The 19,367-nt window shown below is 48.0% G+C and overlaps 1 protein-coding gene across 1 annotated transcript in view; it reads right to left on the bottom strand.

Annotated features, from left to right (window-relative positions):
• kmt2ca (lysine (K)-specific methyltransferase 2Ca) overlaps window positions 1-13,743 on the bottom strand; it is a 91,070-nt gene extending 77,327 nt beyond the window's left edge. The window contains exons 1-6 of the mRNA XM_084453845.1: window positions 13,451-13,743; window positions 12,089-12,292; window positions 7,021-7,175; window positions 6,587-6,696; window positions 1,957-2,119; window positions 348-519 (exon numbers count right to left, since the gene is read on the bottom strand). Of these exons, the coding sequence (XP_084309971.1) occupies window positions 348-519; window positions 1,957-2,119; window positions 6,587-6,696; window positions 7,021-7,175; window positions 12,089-12,292; window positions 13,451-13,644 (998 nt within the window). The 5' untranslated portion in view covers window positions 13,645-13,743. The remainder of the gene's footprint in view (window positions 1-347; window positions 520-1,956; window positions 2,120-6,586; window positions 6,697-7,020; window positions 7,176-12,088; window positions 12,293-13,450) is intronic.
• Window positions 13,744-19,367: the final 5,624 nt, after the last annotated feature.

The raw sequence follows: 19,367 nt of genomic DNA on the forward strand, positions 1-19,367 counted from the left end.
AGGGATGGATGGACGGATTAATAGATGGATGGATGGATGAATAGATGGATGGATGGATGAATTAATACATTTGGAAGAGTGTAAGTGAATGAAACAATGAATGAATAGGCAAATAAAACACAAGTACATGAGTGCATGAGTGAATGAATGAATGAATGAATGAATGAATGAACGAACGAACGAACGAACGAACGAACGAACGAACGAACGAACGAACGAACGAACGAACGAACGAATGAATGAATGAATGAATGAAATAACAGGATGAACGAATGAACGAGCAAATTAATAAATGAAAGAACAAACGGCCGACCAAACACAAAACCAGACATGTCTTGGGCCCTCACCTGCAGGTGAGGCAGACTTTGCAGGTGGGGCACTGCCAGCCGGGCCTCCTGAGAGGCGTGGGGGTGAGTTTCAGACAGGAGCCGTGGTAATGCTGCCCACAGCTGGAGCACAGCAGCAGGTCCTGCAGCTCCCCCGGGCTGGAGCACACCTCACACTCCACACTGGACTTGACTGGAGGGGAGAGAGAGGTACCGTAAATACAGTATTCTACAACGGAGAGTTTGGATACTTGATTCTGATTGGCTAGCATTGGCAATAAACGTGAACCACCCGAATTATGCCTATATAGGCTTATGTGAACAAGGCCAACCCAAATAGGCGAGATAGCCTATGTTGCCTGGCAACCATTTAATTCAGAACTATAGCCTATCGCGGAAGATTATGTAAATACTAAAATAATAAGAATGATCGGTAAATAAATGATTGAATGCTACTGTACTACTGTGTTTTTTGTGAATATATATATGTAGTAACCGTTGTAGAAAAGCAATTGACCACTCGAGGCAGTGGGTTACAGGGGATTTTACAACAGCTACGGGGGTTTTAACAACGCCCCGTAGCTGTTGTAAAATCCTGTGTAACCTCTCGTGGTCAATTGCTTAAAAAGAGCACACCTCACACTGGACTTGACTGCAGGGGAGAGAGATGGGACATTACCATTACATTATATTGACTATCCTATATATATAACACGCACCACAATGGACTTGACTAAGGAAGGAAGATATATACAGTCAATATTATATTATCATCATCACCGGCATACATACTAGAGGTCTTCACGGGTCGGGTAAATCCGAGAGGACCCGAACCGGACCCGAGACCCGTATGGGTACCGGTCCACATTTCCACGCTTTATTATGGTCAATTGGGTTCGGGTGGATCCGATTCTATTACCTCGGGTCTGTTTATCATTATAATACCCGAGAGAAACACATGACGCGAATTCAGAGACCGCGGCCACGATGTGAGCGGAGACACGGCAGCCACCACCAGTAGCCTACCTTGTGAAAAATAAGCTGAAAGAAAATGAATATAAAGAGGTCAAACCTAGCGGCAACTTTGTGTAGCCTTATTTATTTACGGCCGTTTTATTTCCATGCTGCCACATCACAGCCTGACAAAACAGCGATTGATCCTGTCGATTGATGATTGATCCAACTGTGATGCAACAGCATGCAAGCCAACAGCCGTGACAGCCTCAGCGATTAATGCTACTAGACTACTTGCTACTACTACCTGTCGGATCCGTAAAATACCCGATCCGACTCGGGTCTCGGGTCTCTGTCCTACTCCTGCTCTCGGACAAAATCGGGGCCGGTATACATATTTTTTTTTAAATATCGGATTTAGTCGGATCTCGGAACGAATGTCTCGGGTTCATCTCGGTTTCGGGTCCACATTTTAGACCCGAGAAGACCTCTAATACTTGGATGTTTACTGCATTGACCACTGAGGTTGACATTATGTTCTCTGGTTATGTTTTCCACGTATATCGTCACTCGTGAGTCGTGACAGACTTCACTTCATGTCTGTCTAAATGACCCGTGCCCGGGCAGTATATCATCATCATCATCATCATCAACTCGGGACGCTGCGTGTACTCACAGGTGTGCGTGGCGAGCTGTAGGTGGTCGGGGCAGAGGAGCGATCGGAGCGTGGCGTCCTGGAGGGTCCCGGAGGCGGCGGCGCAGGGGAAGTGGTAGGAGCGGCTGCAGCTCCCCTCACAGCACTTGATGGATGCTCCAAGGCGCTTACAGTACGCACAGCACTGAGGACCACAGAAGAAGACTGGAGTTAGGAGGAGCTGGAGCAGAACTCGGCACCACAGAAGAAGACTGGACTTAGGAGGAGCTGGAACAGAACTCAGCAGCACAGAAAGAGAGGTCAAGAGACAGAGGAGGATTTGAACAGAATACCATATATGAAAAAGCTTGATTGTATATTACACATTTAAAACCAAATAAGACGATACGGCATCGAGGAACTGGTCAAGGTCAGGGTTCACCACTGCTCTATGATTTTACTGCGACGCCATTGGTGGAGCCCTACTGCGCGCTCTCTTTTCACTGACTCCCTGGAACACGGCCAGCTAAGCACTTTCCCTTTCAGCACTTATTCAAGGCGGAGAACATGTCATGCTTTTGTTCGCGAGAGCTTATAATGACTCCAGAGATATTCGCACATTTCAGCTGCACTGAACCGCGGAAAGAAATGTGTTTGGTAAAGCTCCTAATGTGTTCTCATCTCACCTCTCCACTGGAATGGAAACAAGACAAAACACATCGCCGATTTAAAAACCTCTGGTAAAAATTGGAAGTGACCGTAACAGTAGAGTAGATTGTGATTCAATGAATGAAAGACGTGCTCAATTGAGAAAGAGAGGGGAAGAAAGAGGATGGTCGAATGAGGTGTTGCGGTGGTTAGGTAATGGTAGCAGGCCGGAGTTTGCCTCCGAAAGTAGCCGGGGACTAAAGCAGCGTCTGGGGAGGGGGTAAGCTGGGGAGCTAGGGAGAGAGGGGGTGAGCTTGACCTTACCTAGCCACTGAAACACCTCATTCAGGCAGCCTCTTTCAATGTAACTAGCCTTTATTTACTGAGCGGCAATGGAGCGGGTGAGAGGGTGAGCTGGTGAGCGCGTGAGCTGGCGTGTGAATAATGAGCTCAGCCAGAGAGAGAGAGGGAGAATATAGCCTTGAAGTCAAATTGGCTCAAGTCAGCATTTTGTGGCTCTCTCCCCTGTCCCTTTCTCCTACTCTCTCACTCCCCCCCCCCCCCCCCCCACAGGCTTTATATTATGCTTACACCCACTCTCTCACCCACTCGTTCTCTCGCCCCTCCCCCTCTGTTCCTGGCCAGAGGCCCACACTTAGGTATCGGTAAATACCTGTTAGGACCGGGGGGGCGGTAATTAAATCCTCTGCCCCGCCCCCCACTGCCCGTATGCATGCTGGGATTAATCCAGTATTACCACAGCACACCCCTGGACAACAGACCGCGCAGATTCACAAACAAGCTGATTCTCAAGTCAGTTTATTACTTTCCTTTCCCTGCACAGGCTTTGGTGAATACCAGTATGCCATTAGTGGTGTGTTTACCGCCCCTGCTAATGGGTACATGATACACTCCCTGGACTGTACTGCATCCAGCTGCAACTAGGCGCTCCCAACTGTCTCAAGGGGGTAAATGACCTCTTCACCCTAACCTGGCCCCTGCCCTCTGATCTCTCCTCAGGCCTAATCTCTGGTCTCGGCTGAAAACAACTATCGCACAGCGGTTCTCCACGGGGTCTCCCTCATAATCCGCAGGGGCGCGGAGGGGAAAAATGTGCTAACTGGACTGTTTCCATCAGACAGAGGGACACACACACACACACGGGTGAATGCCAGGCAGACACACACACACACACACACACACACAAGGATTGAGCCTAATACCCCACCCCCCTTCCCCCAACGAAAGGCTCAGTGCAAAAAAGGACACACACACACAGACACACAAACACATAGGCTATACTAGTGCATGCACACACACACACACGCACGTAGACACACACACACAAACACACGGGTGAATGCCAGGCAGGCACACACATACAGACACACAGAAACACACTGCGCATGCACGCGCACGCACGCACGCACGCACGCACACACACACACCTCTCCCCCTCTCAGGTTCACACAACAAAGGGGCTTGAGGGCTTCATTCCAAAGGGAGCGAGGCTGAGGAGAGGGAAGGGAAGGGAGGGTTCTCTGGCACTCTGTTTCAATCACACTACGTCCCAGTCCTCCACCACACACCACCCACACACCGGCTACATACCATACCTAAACCCTGACTGCCTCAAGTGTGCACTACTGTAACTGTCAACACTTAACAGTGTTGAGACACACAATGCTTTTTGTACTCGTCATCACTATTCGGTAGACGGTATCGGCTACAAATACAGTAAGGCTTTTGAACCTTGGAATACCAACAAACATACAAACACCAATGTGAAGTTAACCGTGATTCTGTATAATGATATTCTTTGGTGATGGACCTCTCTTTACTTAGACACAGCATGAGAGGAGAGGAGAGGAGAGAGGAGAGGAGAGGAGAGGAGAGGAGAGGAGAGGAGAGGAGAGGAGAGGAGAGGAGAGGAGAGGAGAGGAGAGGAGAGGAGAGGAGAGGAGAGGAGAGGAGAGGAGAGGAGAGGAGAGGAGAGGAGAGGAGAGGAGAGACTCTGCTCTGTGTTAATTAGAAAACCCCACGGGAGCGACTGCCATGGCAGCTCTTGCGCCCAACACACCTTAACCCTCTCTCCCTCCTCCCCCTCTCTCCATCCTTTCCCCCCTCTCTCCCTCCTCCCTTTCCTCCCCCTCTCTCCCTCCTAAGAATAACTCAATCTATAACCATCTGAACAAAGTTGTACCTGTATATAAATCTCCCTCCCCACGTGTCATCAGTCACAACAACCCTCCAAGGCACACGGCTCTCCTACCCTAGCGAGGAAGCAGAGGGTGAGGAGTTTGTCCCCCGAGAATATTTTGGACTCCATAATGCAAATCTGTGCATTTCAGTGAGTTTCGAGAGAGGGGGAAAAAAAGCAGAAATGCGAGGGATAGACAGCGAGCCAGGGAGCCACACTGTCAAGGGGCTGGAGAAGACCACCAACACACCACCACAGACACAGACGCTCCCACCTTAGCAATAATGACAGCTCCGCGTTCCACTGCACTGCCAACTCTTCTCCCCTGCTAGATGGCACTAAACATAGTCGCTGCGCTGCCGTGTAGGCCGAATAAACCAATTTTCAACATATCCGCAGAAAGTACAACCACACATACAACAGCAGCTGGAACACCCAATCCCAATAGATGCTTACATTAAATGATTTTGTGGTGGATTTAACTGGACATTCCAAAATCTCCAGAGAGCTATGGCCTATGTAAGCCAGTTTTAATTTTGAAATTGCTACTAGCTGTGAGCGAACTCATATGACTTTTACTGTTCGGTACGTTAACCTCTTTCTGGCCAGGTCTATTTTTCAGTTTTCCTGCTCAAGATGACATGCCCACAATTAATATACGTAAAATAACTCCACAACGACAAGGGCCTTCATAATAATCTTGGTATCAAAATGACCGAAAAAGAACTAAACACAACCTCTGTTCCTATCACAACTGATCACAACGTGTCTAATGTGGACAGACCAAAGTGCTGAAAGACGCACTGAACTTACTGGGCACACACGCGCATGCTGGTTACATGCCGATATCTCTGGAACCCATTGGTCAATTTTTATGATTGACACCTCATTTGAGCCAATAGGGTGTCAGCTGTGATGAATTTCATGTCGAAACCCGGAAGTGAAATCAAAGATCCATGGAGTTATAATAAACCGCTAGGGGCACCTGAAAACGCATCTGTTCAGACAGGCGTTTGATCATTACTAAGTCGCTCCGTTGTGTCTGCTTCTCTTTTTTGTATTATTGTACTGCTGTGCAATTCTTGTACAGGGGTTGTTGTGACAGGGTATTTATTTCATAGGTGAAACTTTTATTGTTTTGTGATACTTTTAGTGGACTTTGTTCTTATGTGAAGCACTCTGTGCATTTGTGCTGGGAGGGGTGCTATACAAATAAAGTTTTACTTATTACTAAGGATTCCGCTTAGATTCCATTTTTTGTGTTTGTGGTGTGCTTATAAAATTTCTTGCCATGTAAACTGCGTTTGCGTTTGAGATAAAAATGTTTTTTGGAGTGTTGTAGCTGAGGTTTTTCTTGTTCCATTGGTGTACTGGATGTACCGTTTTGATACAGGCAAGCCTGTGTAGACCGTGTTGAATGCAGCGAACTCAAGCTCCCCACGCGGGCGGGGACAATGGGGCTCAGGAGACGTTAATCCTTTAGATAGCTAGAAGTCTATCTACATTTCAAAGAGGGAGGGTGTATCTGATTGACAGTGTTATCACCCAATCATAGGCAAGAGAAGGCACTGCCTTGTATCACGTGACTTTCAATATGAATTTTGCCATAAACCCCCTCAGGGGGGGCCAAGGTGACGTTTTAGACACTTTTCTAATGTTTGTCAATTATTTTTTTAATCTACATTTTGGAGGAGGAAGTGCCTCCCTTGCTTACTCAGACCACACACTAGGGCGTGTGATGACCTCATTAGATGTCGTGTACATCATCATCATAAATCCGTGTGTGTGATGACATCAGCAGATGTCATGTAGACCATCACTCACCTCTGTGCTTCCTGAGTCTATGGCTTTGTCCACGTAGAGCAGCGACTGGCCCTCGCCGCGACACACCCCGTCCGACCAGGCCGCGCACTGCAGGTGGGCACAGCACTGCCCTGTAGGGGGCCGACACACACACACACACACACATCAGGCGTGGCGTCACAGAGCAGATTATTATGAGAACAGAGATTAGACAGACAGGATAGTCAGTCAGGCACACCTTGGAATAGAACTGATCTTGTTTATACCCATCCATCCATAATTCATCCATCCATCTGTCCATCTGTTCATTCATTCATCAGTCCAGTAATCAATGCCATTCCTTTGCTCATTCATTCATCCATCCAACCATCCATCCATCCATATCACTCATCGTTTCACTCACTCATCCAAACCCAACAACAGACTTCCCCCGTCTGCTCTCTGGCGCCCCCTACCTGTGGGGTCGAACAAGGACTGGACGTTGATGTCGTGCGGCAGGCCTATCTGCCCCAGCTCCTCCCAGACGGTGCAGACCGGCTGCTCTCCAGAGAAGGGGTCCGTGCTGCCCGGGGCAGAGGAGGAGTGGAGACCGCTGTCTGGAGAGCTGACCCTGGGGGAGGGGAAGGAGGGAGAGGAGCGGAGGAGGGAGGGAGAGAGAGGGGGCATTGGGGAGAGGGAGGGTAGAGAGAGGGGGGAGAGGTGGGGTGAAGGGAAGAGAAGGAGAGAGAGAAAGAGGTGATGATGTGATCTCTGTAAAGTGCATTGTGTTGCCTCTGTGCATGAAATGCGCTATACAAATAAAGTTTGATTTGATGAGATTCAATATCCATCTTATATTCATAAATAAACAATAAACAGTAAACAAATACTGGTCTTGAACACGAGTCACTAGTGTGCAGCTCTTCCTCTGCTCTGTGGGGTGGCTGGCCAGATGCTCATCATTTAGCAGAGCAGTGTTAGATTAAAGCAGTGATTATCCCCAGTCTGTCACTGTTAGTCTCAATTACATCACCTTAATGAGCCAGCAATTAGTGACTATACGCTGACACACATTCACACATACACATTATATACACACGCAGACTAACTACACACAGATATGAGCACAAACAGGCAGTCAAAAACGTGTGTGTGTGTGTGTGTGTGTGTCAGTCTACGCGTCTGTGTCCTTGACTGTGTCAATGTGTGTGAGAGAGAGAAAGTAAGGAGAGAGAGAGAAAAAGATAAGACAGAGAGAAAGAAAGAGAGAGAGCGAGAGCAATGGCGAGCTGGAAAGAGAGAGAGACTTTCAAGGACACACGTGGTAAGAGCTTGTGATGTCCTCGCTTGCTTCCCTGTCCTCTGCGGTGAGTCATCACAATTTTTTCATTCTCTCTGAGACACAACAAGATCACTAGATCATCATTCTTCCACAACACCACTCCCCGGTCCACCTTAACTAGCCCCACACTGCTGCCTGTTCCACATGAACCCTGCTGATTTCTCCCAGGAATGAAGGTTCAACCTTAACTAAACCTCTATGGCTGTTAAAAATCCATTCCACCATAATAGTATGTGTAAATACAGCAGTCCACCTTAAACCAACTACTAGTTTTAATTACTACGTTCCACCTTAAAACTCTTCTCTCTTGCTAGCTGTCTTGTTATTGTTTTCATTCCTCGCTCCGCTGTCTAGAATTGGCGCTGTTCCATCCTGACTGACCAATCGGGGACCTCCAACGCAACAAGAGCCCCACCCCCCGTTGGCTGAGTGCCAGGAAGCTGACTGGGTGAAAGCATTACGTCACCGCCCCCGAGGACGAGACGTCTCATTGGCCACTGAGAGCTGAGCAAACCAGGAACTGGGCCAATGGCCTGAGGGTGTCTTCTGACGAGAGGTCTCTGTCAACACTGGATCACGTGGGGTAAGTGACAGGAAAACAGAGACGAGAGAGGGTGTGTATATGTGTATATGTGTGTGTGTGTGTGTGTGTGTGTGCGTGCGTGTGTGCGAGTGCGTGTGTGCGTGTGCGAGTGCGTGCATGTGTGGGTATGCGCGTGCATGTGTGTGTGTGCGTGCATGTGTGTGCGTGTGTGGGTATGCGCGTGCATGTGTGTGTGTGCGAGGGAGAGAGAGGGAGGCCAAGGCTAGGGGAGTATGAACAGAAGAGGAACTGCTGGTTGTACTGCAGGTCAGGCAGACTGTACTCCACAGATCTGCAGATCTCAGAGCTTGGGCGCTGCTGGCTCTACAGGTGTTCAACCTTTCTCCCCGAGTCCCTCTGTACAGGACCCACAGAGGTCCCAGAAAGCTCTGTAGCCATGAACTGATGTCTGGTAGCTGAGATCTACAGTACTAGTCTGTATTTCTATTGTCTAGTGTGGAGAGTTCTAGTGCTACCAAATTATAAGCCGATCAGCCTACCAGCCAACAAGTCGACAGTCTGCCAGCCTACCAACTAGGAATGTGCGCAGCGATCATTTTCACTTACGACTAGACAGACGGTGGTTTGGCAACCGACTGCAAGACTAGTCTAAAACAGATTCCCAACCAATCAGCGGCAGCCAATTTGCATTCGCAGAGTTACTCACTTCACTCTCCCCAAGTAGTAGTTCAGCCTGTCTTGACAGCTTATTACTCAGCAAAGATCTAGATGATTTATTTTGTTTAATTGAAGAAGAGTAGGCTGGCCTAATAGTCTGTAATGTTTCAGTAGGCTAAAATTAGAACATTGACATTAGCCTATCAATGGTAATATCTAATCTAAACTAAGCTTTTAGAATTAAGCAGAGCGCAATGGAATGACTGTTTCTTGGAAGGATATTTGACGTCGTTAAGCAATTGAAAAATAAATAACCCAAGGAAAGCACAATGTGGCACAATGTGACGAACTTAAATAAACAGCCTACTTTATATGAATGCTGATTAATTTGTAAGTTCGTAAATTGAATATTGAAGTCAGTGAAAGAGTAAACATTCTGTCTGATATCACGGCGACGCCCGAGCGGCCCTAGAGTGGAATTGCAGTGGGAGAAAATGCCAATCGCTCAGACTTTTTGAAAACGCTCCGCGCTCCCCTGAAAATCCACCCACTCCACTCACATGCTCTGGGATGATTTAGTTTGAATGATGATGATGATCATAGCTGCATGGCTACGTCTCTCTCTCTCTCTCGCTCTCTCTCGCTCTAGCCTAATTTAACATACGGTAACTAGGTCAGGGGTGCTATTGTTCGGCACATAATTGTGCTCACATTATAATTTGTGCAAATATAGCCATCAGTTTGTGAAAGACAGCAACAAAGGAAACATGCATTTCAATAAACTCCAATTCACATGCTCGCTTTGGGTTATAGCCCGCCCGCCAGGTGCAACCCATATACAGGTGCATCTGAGAAAATTAGAATATTGTGGAAAGTTCATTATTTTCCTTAATTTAATTCAAAAAGTGAAACTTTCATATAGATTAATAACACATGTAGTGAAATATTTCAAGGCTGATTGCCTCCATGCCACGCTCCACGTTGATGCAGTAATTTGTGCAAAAGGAGCCTCCACCAAGTATTGAGTGTATAAATGAACATACTGCACAATCATAAAGATTAAAACAACAAAGGCTTGAAATATTTCACTTTGTGTAACGGATTTATAATACATGAAAGTTTCACTGTTTGAATTAAATTATGGAAAATAATGGGTGAGGTGACTAAGTATTTAAATCTTTTTATTTAAAGCTTTGTATTTAAAAAAAAATAAAAAAAAATATTATATTCAGTTTAGCCAACTAGTATTTCCTAAACAACTAGCAGAAGCTGCACCGTATAGTTGGATAAACAACTATCTGCACACATCCATACTACCAACCAACCAGTCTACTAAACTTACAGCCAGCCAGCCAACCATCACACCACCCCTCCCAGCCAACCAAACCTACCAGCCCAAAAAAACAATCAGGCCATCAAGCAAACTGGGCCTCCAGCCTATCAAGCCACCAAACAATAAGCCTGCCAGTCTACCAAAACACCAGCCTACCAACCAACCAACCAACCAGCCTACCAACCAATAAGGCTACCAGCCAACTAGCCAACTGGCATGCCACCCTACCAAGATACCAGCTAGCCAGCCAATCAGGATATCAGCTTCCCAGCTAACCAGTCCACTGTCTGGAATGCCACCAATAGCTTGGAGGGGACAAAGTCTGGCTATGGAATTATCTTGCCTCCGCCCACCCCCCCCTCTCTCTCTCTATACCCTCCCTCTCTTCATCCCTTTCTCCCACCTATCCCCTCTCCCTCCCTCCCTCCCTCCCTCTATCCCCTCCCACTCTTCATTCCTTCAACCCTTCCTCCCTCCCTCCCTCCGTCCATCCATCCCTCTCTCCCTCCCTCCAGTGACTAATCATTGGGGCTATGTTGGCAGCAGATTAATTGACCCAAATTGAATTCTAACGCCTCAGTTCATTAGCATGCTCTTCTTTATTTGGGTCACAGCGCTCTCTACTTTCTCCCTCTCTCTGTGGCTCTCTCTCTCCATCCTCTCCCCAGCCTCCCTCTCGCCACTATCCTTCCCTCTTCCTCTGCTCTCTCCCTCTCCTCTCACTCCCCCCCAATGGGGGAGAACTAATTCAGTTTGCGCTCAATCACAAAGCTTTCTGTGTGCTTGAGTGTGTGTGTACGTGTGCGTTTACGTGTGTGTACTTGGAGAGGCACAGCTGCAGGTCAAGTAACACTCCTCCCTTACTTCTACCCTGCAGACGATCATGATAAGAACCCCTTGATACGTCGATGAGATGCCGCCACCGACCATAGCGTGGTTAGCATGCTACAGTCCCAGTTCTCTGTTCTCTCCCCACAGTCTGTATGAGCCGACAGAGAGGTCATCAACACACGATGATGATGTAGAGGGAGAGAGAGAAAGACAGAGAGAGAGACAGAGAGAGACAGGGAGAGAGAGAGACAGAGAGAGAGAGAGAGAGAGAGAGAGAGAGAGAGAGAGAGAGAGAGAGAGACAGAGAGAGACAGAGAGAGAGAGAGACAGAGAGACAGAGAGAGAGAGAGAGAGAGACAGAGAGAGAAAGAGAGAGGGGAAGGGAGACGTCCCTAATTGGACGTCTCCCAGCTTGGCTTCCACCATAGCACACAGGGTCAAAGGTGTCCGGGGTCACTGACGTCACTCCCAAGTCCCCACTTCTCCCCATATTATCTCCCTCTCCAGCCACCCTCTGCTCTAATCACCGGCTCCATCTCCTCCCTTCCTCCGATGGGAGGCAATCATACAGATCCACTAATTCAGCGCCTCTCCCTCTCTCTACTCCTCGCTCTCTTTTCTTCTGTACGCTCACTTTCGTTCTTCCCTCTCCTCCATCTCTCCTCCCTATCTGTTCTCTCCATCCCCACCCCTGCACTGTTACTTCACCCTTCTCCCAGACATGGGGACCATCCTTCACTGTCCCTGCAGAGTCATCCCCCACACACACACACACACACACACACACACACACACACACACACACACACACACACACAGTTACACACACTTCCTTACTTTGTGAAGCCCCGCCCCCGCTGGCCGGGGCTCCTGTCGTCTTGGTAGTAGTCGTCGTCGTGGTAATCGTCGTCCTTCTCCGAGCTTCCGCGGCGGTTGCGGATGTGTAGGGGCACGTAGCCGGGGGTGGGGCCAAACACCTTGAGCTCTCCTTGGCCCAGGATGCTCCCTTCCCCACAGTAACAGAAGGCACACAACTTCACTCTGGAGGGAGGGAGGGAGGGAGGGAGGGAGGGAGGGAGGGAGGGAGGGAGAGAGAGAGAGAGAGACGTTAGACCTAGAGAGGAGAGAAAGAGGGAGGGAGCGATTGGTTATTTAGAGGTGAGGAAGCAGAGGGAGAGGTTCCAATTAGAGGGGGGGAGAGGATAGGATACAGCAGCCCCAAATAAAGGCAGCAGAAAGGCTTTCCACTAAAAGAGAGAGTAGGGTGGAAGAAGATGAGGAGAATCGGTATACAGGACAAATTGTAGGGTACATCTTCTGTTCACTAGAAATCTCTGTGAATTGTGGGTATTTTGTAGTGGACTATATAGTGAATGAAATCAACCGATGAGAATTTGAACACTAGGGAACAAAAATGGCGGACACTATATAGTGTACTATATAGGGAATAGGGAACGGTTTTGAACACAGCAACAGGGTTCATCGCTGGGGAGGGAAGGAGAGAGTGAAGTGTCACCGCGAATAACCCCCCCCCCCCCCCCCCCCCCCGGCCCCACACACACAAACGCTACTCATCCTCCTCCCTCCTCTCCTACCTTACCCGTTTCCCCTCTCCCCTACAGCTCCCCCTCCCCCCTACAGGCTCCCGCCCCCGTCACCCTCCCTCTGCCTCCCCCCTCTTCCTCTCCCCCCTCCAGAGTGATGAAACACACTGGAGCGTGCACCCTGCCCCCCCCCCCCCGCCCCGCCTGAAAAACACGCTCTCTCCGAGAACACACGCTTAGGCAGGCTCAGACGGATGAAAGGTGCTATATATTCTATGGTGTAAACTCACACACACACAGCTCTTAACCACATACACACACGCACAAATGTGCACGTACACACGCACACACACCCACAGAGCTCTTGAAACCACATACACGAACAGAAAACCTGCCTGCTCTTAATCTCTCTCTCTCTCTCTCTTTCTCTCCCTCTCTCTCTCCCTCTCTCTCCCTCCCGAGTGCCAATCTGTCCCCTCTTCCTCCTCTTTCTCCCACTCAGAGCTTCTCTCACTCTCTCTGTTTGATATGGTCCAAGTCCATCTACCAGTTTATAACTACTATACTTTATAACTATATCTCAGTTCCGCTGTAAGCCCCACACAGAGACACACTCCCTAGGCGCACGTGCACACAAACAGACATTGTCTCTTACCGTATTTTGGCATGCCCCAAGGCAGAGGCAGAGGACCCTGCAGAGTCCTCCGATACAGAGCGCTGGAAGAGGGGGGAGAAGGATCCATCATCCCTGGGGCTGAACATCAGCCTGGAGCAGGGGCTGGGGCATGGGCTCAAATTAGGACTAGGGTTAGCACTGGGGTTAGGGTTAGGGCTGAGCCGGTCCTCCATCGGGCTAGGTATAGGACTAGGAATGGGACTAGGCCTGGGACTGGGGTTCAGATCCGGGTTGGGATTAGGGCTGAGTCTCTCCTCCCTGGGGTTGGGACTAGATCTGATGTCTGGGACAGGGACGGGGATCACTGTGGGGTTGGGACTAGGACTAGATCTGTCATCCTTAGAGTTTGAGAGGGGTGTGGGTGTAGTCTCCTCTTCAGCCTTCGGTACTGGCTCCTTAATCCCTGCAGAGGGGGAAAGAGAGAGAGAGGGGAAGAGAGAGAGTAGGGGGGAGGGAGGGGAGAGAGAGAGGAGGGGGGAACGAGAGAAGAGGGAGAAGAGCGAAGTGAAGAGGTTAGTTCAGATTACAGAAACACAACACCACTATTACAGGCTTCAGCTTCTGAAGATGACAAACACAACATAAGAGGAAATACCCACGTACTGTCTGTCTGGTATACATCTGATGCTCTGCTCCTGTACCCGGCATGTGGCCAAGTTATTTGGATGTGCTTACTCTAACCACGGGTTAAAGGACACAGTGACAATACTAAAAGACGACAACATTCATGGCAACTTGCCACGAAGGAAACTACATGGATTACTGCCGCCGCCAAACCTCGCCTCTCACGAGCTGTTCCCATAAAATGTCAAGTGAATTTTAAGCAAACTTTTGAAAGCAAAAAAATAAAAATAGAATACAAATGCGAATCTGGGGCGTTTCCATTAACTGGTTTTGAGCGGATGAACTAGGTTACGTAAAGCGTAAAGTTGTTTTGTCAGACGTGCCATTACGCATGGCAGTACAAGTAAACAAGCCAAGATCACAAATTGGGCTTTATTGCAATACACGTCTTTGGTTCAAGTTCAGTTTGTATTAGGATAGTGCTTGTTCTTGATCGGTGCACCAGCACACACAGCTCAGCTGAGCCAGCTCAACGGCGATTCAGAGCTGTCAGCTCGTATTGGCCACGGTTCATGCTGTCCAACGCCAGCAGCGGAAACAGCTGATCATCATGTGTGTTGAATATTCACTACGTCAGAACTTATTCGGCAAATGTTTCCATCTAACATTTTGCATGTGAGTGTACAAACCTTTCTGCGAATTAGAGGATTTTTTCTTCTTCTTGAATTTAGCCATTTCCATAAAATTTCTAATGCGATATACTTCAAAATGCACATAAAATGCTTTATAGAAACACAGCTACTGTCAGTCAGTCAGTCAGAAGCGGAGCCTTCATGATAAAAGTCCTCCTTTTTTCCTAGGCAGCCCTGCTTTCTCCAGAGCTGGGCTCAACACTATCGAAATCAGCACTTTGAAATCCTCTTTGGTGAAGACCTGGCAACGCTTTCGTCACAGTAAAATAAAACACTGTGGTGCATTGTCAGTTCATCTTAGAGTCACGCCGGCATCGCCCCAGAAGTCACAACAACGCGCCCCGGGGAGAGGGGCTGACGTGACCTTTATCTCGACCTTTACCGCGCCTGAACGATCTGTCTGGGTGAACAGTACCCCACATGGCATGGAGGAGGCCGAGAGGAAGGGAGAGAGGGAGGGAGATACGGCCCCAACTCACATAGATGTCTGGGTAAAGCCTGGTACACATATAAAGATTTTCTAAATCTTAACAGATTTGTGAGAGACCCCACACATGAAGATAAAAAAACATGGATTGAACAGTTTTGATCGTATTGTGTGTGGTGTGCTCCGATATTCCCAATACAGCACACCACATACATAAAGATTCTGTCTTACGAGTCTAGAGTCTCGTCCCCCAAGCCAGAAAAATCGTGTGATCAAACGTGATCTAACAAAGAAGAACGATAAACACATTGTTTCTGTTGTAGTAACATTTGGAGGACACATTATATAAACACTTGTGTGTGCCATAAATCAACAAGTTGGTCCTCCATTTCGGAGCTTCATCGCACTGAGCTTCGCCTTTGGCTTCCCACTGTTGGTGGTAGCCATGATTACATTGTCTTCTTCCTTGTTTCCGTGTTATTCCCAAACTCGCTTCTTGATTGGCTACACTGAGTCAGTGAATCTGGAGTTGTCGGCTTTCCCCACACACAACAGGACTTTGGGTCGTAAATATTGAACAGGTTTAATATTTACGATTGTCGGCCCCGACCATTTTCCGAGCAGATTATAGGGAGAAATTGACTCTTAACACATCTCACACCACAGGATAATCTTGTAGAATAATCTTTAGAGACATCCAATAATCGGGCGTTTGCTGTCCTTGGTCAGAAGGGGGGAAATCGGGCCAAAATCTGCGAGATTATCTTTATATGTGCACCCCGGCTGTATTTGGAAGATATGCCAAGTTAGCCTAACCATCAATTAACCATAACTCACCCCAACCATCACCGGGTGTTAGCCTACTTACAAACAAAGACGTTGTAGCTTGTTAACAGATCTTTCACAAGCACCCCTCAGAATGAAGTGTTTGTTCTGACTGAGTTTGTGTTGTTAAGATATGTTAACTGGAGCTAGCCCAACACTGTCTCAGCTACTACCAATGTTAGCTGGAGCTAACCCAACACTGTCTCAGCTACTACCAATGCTACCTGGAGCTAGCCCAACACTGTCTCTGCAACTACCAATGCAAACCTTGATAAGGCTTCATCAAATGGGCTTTATAAAAGAGGGTATAATCATTATCAATATGACCGTTAATTCTATGAAGATCACCCTGGGAGCACAAATAACACTAAGCCAACCCAGTCTCCTCTCCTCTCCTCTCCTCTCCTCTCCTCTCCTCTCCTCTCCTCTCCTCTCCTCTCCTCTCCTCTCCTCTCCTCTCCTCTCCTCTCCATCCATCCATCCATCCATCCATCCTCTACCTTTTTCTTTCCAGCCCTCCATTCCTCTCATCCACCCTTAAATCCCTCCACCTCTCTCCTACTTCCTTCCATCTCTTGTGGTTAAAACAAAAGACTGAATCAGTATCCACCATACTTTCATACTCTTCTACCTCCTCTCTGTCCGTCCATCCCTCCATTCTAAACCAGAGGGGTGCACCCCGCCCCTGCCTCATTTACCAGACTTTCATAACTCATCCAGTCCCCTCTCGCAACACTGCTTCAGTTGAAAAGCAGGAAATTAGTTATTTTGAATCGTTGACCTGGACGTGATTCTCGGCCATTCATTAAATCACGAAATGGAGGAGGGGAGGAGGAGAAGAATGTCCTCCTCCTGTGCCGGACAGAGAGTAGCAAACTAGGTGGGTCTCTGCTAGCGTCAGAGCCAAAATGGGGGACCTGAATAGCAGATTCTAGACATGGAATAGAACAGCGGGTTTATGTGTCTGTGTGTGTGTGTATGTGCGTGCGTGCGGATTTGTATGTCCTTGACACCGTCACACGGGCCAAATGCCTGTTCTAGTTGTCCAGTCTAAACAATCCTCCTTTTCTCTCTGAGTCTTTATGAACCAGAGTAAAAAAATAAAGAAAAGAATCATCCCCCCGTTTCTTTCTTTGCCTCTGAAAATCCCGGGCGAATGTGGGCCGGCCCAGAGTGTAATTAATAGCCAGGAAATTAATCTGCACAAGCGGCTTTTGAGGGGAGGCAAAGCTGTCACGTGTCCCACCGTCATGATTGAGTCGTTCAGAGACAGCGGGACACTTGAACTCTGAACCACCCTTGTAGGAGAAGGGGTGTGTGTGTGTGTGTGTGTGTGTATGTGTGTTTGTGTGAGTGAGTGAGTGAGTGAGTGAGTGAGAGAGAGAGAGAGAGAGAGAGAGAGAGAGAGAGAGAGAGAGAAAGAAAGAGTGTCTCTGTGTGTCTATTGTGTGGGTGTAGGGGGATTGTGTATGTACTCTATGTGTGCGTGTGTGTGCGTGTACGTGTGTGCGTGTGTTTGCGTCTATGTGTGTGTTTGTGGTTGGTCAACTCGGTTAGGTCACTAGTGGGTGACAGAGAGTTCACTCCCAAGCCAAACGAAGTGATACTAATTCCATTTGCCGGTGTCATCATCTGGAGGCCCTCGGAAGGAGGGAGGGGGAGGGAGCCAGGCCTGAGGCCTGGTGAGGGCTGCAGCAGGTGGGGAGGGAATCTAAATCCAGCCCCAGGCTTTTCGCTAGGCCTCTGGATCAATGAGGGCAAACATGGAGAAACCCCCCTGGGCTAAATCTCTGAAGTAGAGAAGCTAAGTTTGTGTGCTTTACACAGCCAGAGAGGTTCATCCCAGATGTACACAGGACCTCTCCTCTCTCCTGTGTGGTGACATTTATCCAGACTGTGGGGTCAGTAGCAGGTCAACAGCCACACTGTCAGCAAAATCACAACGGGGGGAGGTTTGGCTGTGCTTGGTGAACTTGGAGAAACACGCACGCATTCCCGCGCGCGCACACATCAAATATGCACTCTCTGAATACTGATGGTAAAGTATGTGTGTTTGTGTGTGTGTGTTTGCACTCACCTGTCTGTGTGTTCTCCGTTCCATCCACCTCCTCTTCCTCGGCCTGGGCTCTCCCTCGACTCCGCCCCCTGCAACCCAGAGAGGGGCACACAATTAGTTATCTGTCTCAGAGATCTGTGTCACGACACATGCACACTGACACAGTTATCAATCTCAAAGATCGTTGTCACAGTGTACACCCACACCCGTCTCAAAGAACTATGCCACAACACGCACCCCCCCCCACACACACACACACACACACACGTTTAATCTCTCAAACAACTACCTTGAGCTACTCTCCATTTGACATCACACTAGGGCTGCTCGATTAATCGGATTTTAATCTAGATTACGATTTGGGCTGTCAACGATCATTAAAACTAAATAATCGCCATAAAACGATTTTGCACAAATCAAGCGCACCCTACACTGCAGAGCTATACTGTGCTTGGCCCCTCCCCCACCCCCCAAAGCCCCAAAACAAACACTTCAAAGCGAGACGAGTTGTCAATCGAGGCGCACGCATGCTCCTCTCGAACAAAACAAGACAAGAAGAAGATTATGGCAGCAGAAAGAGAGGTGGACAAGAGAGCTAAAACCACGTCAGTGGTCTGGAAACACTATGGGTTCGCGGAGACAGATTTGGACCAAGTTGACACGGTGTGTAAAATTTGCTACACAGTCGTAGCCGCCCCTCAAAGTAGCCCTTCTCAGTGCATTCCGCTCGCTCATGCCAGACAACAGTTGCCGGTCCATTCACTTTGCCGTCAAAATAAATCGGTGTCGGCCTATTTAGGAGAGGCGCTCATATTTACAAGTGTCAGATAAACATGAAACGTCACTTACCTAAGCAAAAGGGTCTATTTTACCAAATGCTGGGTTTTGAAGCCTCGGCGCTACCATTAAATAACTTATTTAGACACGTTCTGTCCTAGTGAAATTATTTTTCCGAGGTAGTCTTCTTCTGTGGTGGTGGCGGTGCTTTGAAGCTTCTTCATTTATCAGTTTTGGCACTTTTAATAATTTATTTTCAAGGTCAAGGTTCACTATTTGTCTCCCAAAGAACATTGTTAAAAAGAAAAGCCACTGTCAACATTTAATAAATTAATTGTTATCAAAGTCAATAATTTGATTTGTTAAGAAAATGTTAAAACTTTTGATTAATAAAAACAATTCAATGAATAATCGTGTTTAATAATCGTGATCTCAATCTCAATCAAAATAATCGTGATTATGATTTTTGCCATAATCGAGCAGCCCTACATCACACACAAAGTATTTTTCTACAACCTTCATGTTGAGGCCTGCGGTGGGGGGGGGAGGGGGTTG

The sequence above is a fragment of the Borostomias antarcticus genome (genome assembly GCF_949987555.1).
Source record: "Borostomias antarcticus genome assembly, chromosome: 2".
In the NCBI taxonomy this organism is placed as follows: Eukaryota; Metazoa; Chordata; class Actinopteri; order Stomiiformes; family Stomiidae; genus Borostomias; species Borostomias antarcticus.